We start from the raw sequence: 6,000 nt of genomic DNA, 5'->3' as shown, positions 1-6,000 counted from the left end.
GTATTATCAACTCTACTTTGTCATAATGTGACACAATATGACAAATGGCGGAAAATAACTGGGTGCAGGCATTTGTTTCCGACATACAGTACCAAGATTCTGACAGTCATTGGTCCCCCATCAGTCACTCTATACCCACACACACTAACCTAACCGCACGCCGGCACAGCGGGTGATTTGTAACCTGCAGCTAACCGGGAGCCACAGTCGGGAGCCACAGTGCTGTCGGACTAACGACCGACGGACTTTCGGTATGTCGGATAAACACCTGCACCCCAAATAACGGATCGGGGACGGGTGCATACTTAGTTTAGACTAGTCATTGGTTAGACATGGGTTAAGGTTAGGTTTAGGTGTGCTGCCCCGTGGGAGGTTAGGTTTAGGGTGAGGGTTTGAGATAGGTTGTAGTTGTAGGACTAATGACTGGTCTAACCAAATGACTACTCTAAACCAAAAACTGTCTAAACTAAGTACTGCACCCAACAGACAGACAGACAGGCAGACAGACAGACAGACAGACAGACAGACAGACAGACAGACAGACAGACAGACAGACAGACAGACAGACAGACAGACAGACAGACAGACAGACAGACAGACAGACAGGCAGACAGACAGACAGACAGACAACCTGAGCGTCAGCGAGCTGCACGGCGGCGGGACACTGGTTCATCTCCTTGTGGTCCATGAGCAGCAGGTCCTCCTTGTGGTCCAATAGCAGCAGGTCCTCTCGGCTGGCGCTGTGCTGCGAGTGCTGCGACTGCGTGCCGTCCAGCGTGTTCTGGTCGCTGGACAGCACCGCGTTGAAGTCCGACGCCGAGGCGATGGTGGGCAGGGTGCACGTACCCCCTGAGAGAGAGAGAGAGACACACACACACACTAAAGTATAACATAATGCTTAAAGCACCAAAAGGGGTTCCCGTCTAGATAAGTAACTCCGTTACAAGTAGAAAAGTCAGGGAATTCAAAATGTACTTGAGACCAAAAGTACAAAAGTGTTCATCAAAGTGGGCATCAAAAGTAAGAAAGTACTCACTCTGCAGAATGTCCCATTTCGCGTTTCCAAATGTATAATAAATGTATGCACATCTTTAGAAAGCTAATAGAAACTGCAGGCTTTCTTTCCTGAAAAGTTGCAATACGAAAATGGAAGCCATCGTTCTCATGACAATAAAACTCTGAATGCGTTTTCAAAAAGAATATATGGAACCGTGCATTCCCCGTCAATGTGTTGGTTGGTTGGTCACCCCAGGCAAGCCTCCATTACGGTCATCAGGGGTGGATATCCCAACTCTACATCTGACCTCAAAACCTTAGATCTCCATATATGGATATGTCAGAACCTGTTCTGACATTCCATATGTTTTTTTTTTTTTTATATATTTTTTATCCCACGATTTTGTAACCCATTTTTCACCCCTAGTTGACCACCACAGAACTATCATGTTCTGACCTGAATGTGGACTGCTAGCTGTTGACAGTGCTTGGTACTGGTACTGGTTGTCTGGACAGTCCACATGCTCTGCATGACAAACCAACATTATGAACACATTTAATTAAACAACAAGCACTATTTGACACCAGGGCTGAGAGACCACCAGACACTAGTTGTCTTAGCGGTGATATCGATTCCTGAGTTGAACATATTCAACCATCACTATGCAATATGTGGACGGAATGGTGATGACATTTTCACATATTTCCCAGATTCATGAAAGGGTGTATATTATTTGTGAACAACGTGCAGGCTTTTATATATTTTTTTAACTACATGCAGGCTTTTATTTTTATTTTTAAGTGTTGGAGTTTGGAAGTGCTCGGTAGAAGTCAGTCAACAGTCCTGCGTACCACGTGTATCCACTATACTTGCTTCTGTGATTTTATTTATTTATTGACTGTAAAGGAATGGAACAAAAACAAACAAGCTGTCATGAGGTGAGTAGCTGTAGTAATTTTATGGGTGAAGTATGCATTAACCTTTACCACAAGAACACATCACTTTGACTAGCAATGGCTTTGTTTCCTGATTCTGTTAGAAGTGTTTAACTTTATTTACCCAAGGAAAGTTGCTGAGCATAGATGCTCTTTTTTCAGCAATTACCTGCTTCCCACAGACACAGAAACGCACAACACAGACTAATCAACTAACAGACAACTAACTTACTTCAACACAGACTAATGGAGTTACAATGAACTAACTTACTTCAACACAGGCTAATGGAGTTACAATCAACTAACTTACTTCAACACAGACTAATGGAGTTACAATCAACTAACTTACTTCAACACAGACTAATGGAGTTACAATCAACTAACTTACTTCAACACAGACTAATGGAGTTACAATCAACTAACAACCAACTAACTAAGTCACTTCACCGACCAACTGACTAGTTGACCACCACAGAACTATCATGTTCTGACCTGAATGTGGACTGCTAGCTGTTGGCAGTGCTTGGTACTGGTACTGGTTGTCTGGACAGTCCACATGCTCTGCATGATAAACCAACATTATGAACACATTTAATTAAACAACAAGCACTATTAGACACCAGGGCTGAGAGACCACCAGACACTAGTTTGGTCTTAGCGGTGATATCGATTCCTGAGTTGAACATATTCAACCATCACTATGCAATATGTGGACGGAATGGTGATGACATTTTCACATATTTCCCAGATTCATGAAAGGGTGTATATTATTTGTGAACAACGTGCAGGCTTTTATATATTTTTTTAACTACATGCAGGCTTTTATTTTTATTTTTAAGTGTTGGAGTTTGGAAGTGCTCGGTAGAAGTCAGTCAACAGTCCTGCGTACCACGTGTATCCACTATACTTGCTTCTGTGATTTTATTTATTTATTGACTGTAAAGGAATGGAACAAAAACAAACAAGCTGTCATGAGGTGAGTAGCTGTAGTAATTTTATGGGTGAAGTATGCATTAACCTTTACCACAAGAACACATCACTTTGACTAGCAATGGCTTTGTTTCCTGATTCTGTTAGAAGTGTTTAACTTTATTTACCCAAGGAAAGTTGCTGAGCATAGATGCTCTTTTTTCAGCAATTACCTGCTTCCCACAGACACAGAAACGCACAACACAGACTAATCAACTAACAGACAACTAACTTACTTCAACACAGACTAATGGAGTTACAATGAACTAACTTACTTCAACACAGGCTAATGGAGTTACAATCAACTAACTTACTTCAACACAGACTAATGGAGTTACAATCAACTAACTTACTTCAACACAGACTAATGGAGTTACAATCAACTAACTTACTTCAACACAGACTAATGGAGTTACAATCAACTAACAACCAACTAACTAAGTCACTTCACCGACCAACTGACTAGTTGACCACCACAGAACTATCATGTTCTGACCTGAATGTGGACTGCTAGCTGTTGACAGTGCTTGGTACTGGTACTGGTTGTCTGGACAGTCCACATGCTCTGCATGACAAACCAACATTATGAACACATTTAATGAAACAACAAGCACTATTTGACACCAGGGCTGAGAGACCAGACACTAGTTGTCTTAGCGGTGATGGGTAAATGGGTGAAATAGCAGTACACTCACCAGCATTGCAGCCGTACGGAAAGCTTGAATTATTCTCTTTCAATCTGCAAAGTGTTTGCTTAATAAAAATCCACCGTAGACAACTAGACATGTTATAAACTACGTTTCGCAAAAGAAAGAATAGGTGCAGACTTATTCTTTCTCTTGCAGTCTGTTCTTTTTGTTCCACCACCCGCTGAATTAGCCTGGGACGTGAGTGCACCTCCAGACCACATAAACTACATTCTGCTAAGAAATTACATGCAGTCTTTTTTTTGGGGGGACTTTGGAAGTGCTCGGCAGAAGTCAGTCAACAATCCTGCGTACCACGTGTATTTTCTTCAGTTTTTTTTGTATTATTTATTCACTGTAAAGGAATGCAACAAAAACAATCAACTAACTCACTTCAACACAGGCTAATGGAGTTACAATCAACTAACTTACTTCAAAACAGACTAATGGAGTTACAATCAACTAACTTACTCCAACACAGGCTAATGGAGTTAGGCTACAATCAACTAACTTACTTCAACACAGACTAATGGAGTTACAATCAACTAACAACCAACTAACTAAGTCACTTCACCGACCAACTGACTAGTTGACCACCACAGAACTATCATGTTCTGACCTGAATGTGGACTGCTAGCTGTCGGCAGTGCTTGGTACTGGTACTGGTTGTCTGGACAGTCCACATGCTCTGCATGACAAACCAACATTATGAACACATTTAATGAAACAACATGCACTATTTGACACCAGGGCTGAGAGACCAGCAGACACTAGTTGTCGCTTCGCAACGTTCGCAATGTTTCGCAAAAGAAAGAAACATATTCATTATTTTGCAGTCTGTTCTTTTTGTTCGAGCACCCGTTGAATTAGCCTGGGATGTGCGTGCACCTCCAGACCACATAAACTACATCCTGCTAAGAAATTACATGCAGGCTTTTATTTTTATTTTTAAGTGCTGGAGTTTGAAAGTGCTCGGTAGAAGTCAGTCAACAGTCCTGCGTACCACGTGTATCCACTATACTTGCTACTGTTTTAATTTATTCACTGTAAAGGAATGCAACAAAAACAAACAAAGCATCTCCTTTCAAGCTTTCATGGGGTGAGTAGCTGTAGCCACAAGAACATGTCGCTTTCACTAGCAATGGCTTTGTTTCCTGATTCTGTTAGAAGTGTTTAACTTTATTTACCCAAGGAAAGTTGCCGAGCATGGATGCTCTTTTTTCAGCAATTACCTGCTTCAAACGGACACAGAAACAACACAACACAGACTAATGGAGTTACAATCAACTAACAACTAACTAACTTACTTCAACACAAACTAATGGAGTTACAATCAACTAAGTTACTTCAACACAGACTAATGGAGTTACAATCAACTAACTTACTTCAACCCAGACTAATGGAGTTACAATCAACTAACTTACTTCAACACAGACTAATGGAGTTACAATCAACTAACAACCAACTAACTAAGTTACTTCACCAACCAGCTGACTAGTTGACCACCACAGAACTATCATGTTCTGACCTGAATGTGGACTGCTAGCTGTTGGCAGTGCTTGGTACTGGTACTGGTTGTCTGGACAGTCCACATGCTCTGCATGACAAACCAACATTATGAACACATTTAATTAAACAACAAGCACTATTTGACACCAGGGCTGAGAGACCAGACACTAGTTGTCCCCGTTGCACCCGTTGAATTAGCCTGGGATGTGCGTGCACCTCCAGACCACATAAACTACACTTTGCTAAGAAATTACATGCAGGCTTTTATTTTTATTTTTAAGTGCTGGAGTTTGGAAGTGCTCGGTAGAAGTCAGTCAACAGTCCTGCGTACCACGTGTATTCACTATACTTGCTTCTGTGTTTTTATTTATTTATTCACTGTAAAGGAATGCAACAAAAACAAACAAGCTGTCATGAGGTGAGTAGCTGTAGTAATTTTTGTGGTGAAGTATGCATTAACCTTTACCACAAGAACACATCACTTTGACTAGCAATGGCTTTGTTTCCTGATTCTGTTAGAAGTGTTTAACTTTATTTACCCAAGGAAAGTTGCTGAGCATAGATGCTCTTTTTTCAGCAATTACCTGCTTCCCACAGACACAGAAACGCACAACACAGACTAATCAACTAACAGACAACTAACTTACTTCAACACAGGCTAATGGAGTTACAATCAACTAACAACCAACTAAGTTACTTCACCAACCAGCTGACTAGTTGACCACCACAGAACTATCATGTTCTGACCTGAATGTGGACTGCTAGCTGTCGACAGTGCTTGGTACTGGTACTGGTTGTCTGGACAGTCCACATGCTCTGCATGACAAACCAACATTATGAACACATTTAATTAAACAACAAGCACTATTTGACACCAGGGCTGAGAGACCAGCAGACACTAGTT

The 6,000-nt window shown here is 41.3% G+C and overlaps 1 protein-coding gene across 1 annotated transcript in view; it reads right to left on the bottom strand.

Annotated features, from left to right (window-relative positions):
* The window catches only part of kiaa1109 (KIAA1109), a 164,362-nt gene that overhangs the window by 80,059 nt on the left and 78,303 nt on the right, over window positions 1–6,000 (bottom strand). Inside the window, exon 49 of the mRNA XM_080784482.1 lies at window positions 632–849. Within this exon, the coding sequence (XP_080640608.1) occupies window positions 632–849 (218 nt within the window). The remainder of the gene's footprint in view (window positions 1–631; window positions 850–6,000) is intronic.

The sequence above is a fragment of the Protomyctophum bolini genome, assembly GCF_963924005.1.
Source record: "Protomyctophum bolini genome assembly, chromosome: 15".
In the NCBI taxonomy this organism is placed as follows: domain Eukaryota; kingdom Metazoa; phylum Chordata; class Actinopteri; order Myctophiformes; family Myctophidae; genus Protomyctophum; species Protomyctophum bolini.
The sequence above is the reverse complement of the archived record's forward strand: the minus strand, read 5'-3'. Positions and strand labels throughout refer to the sequence as shown.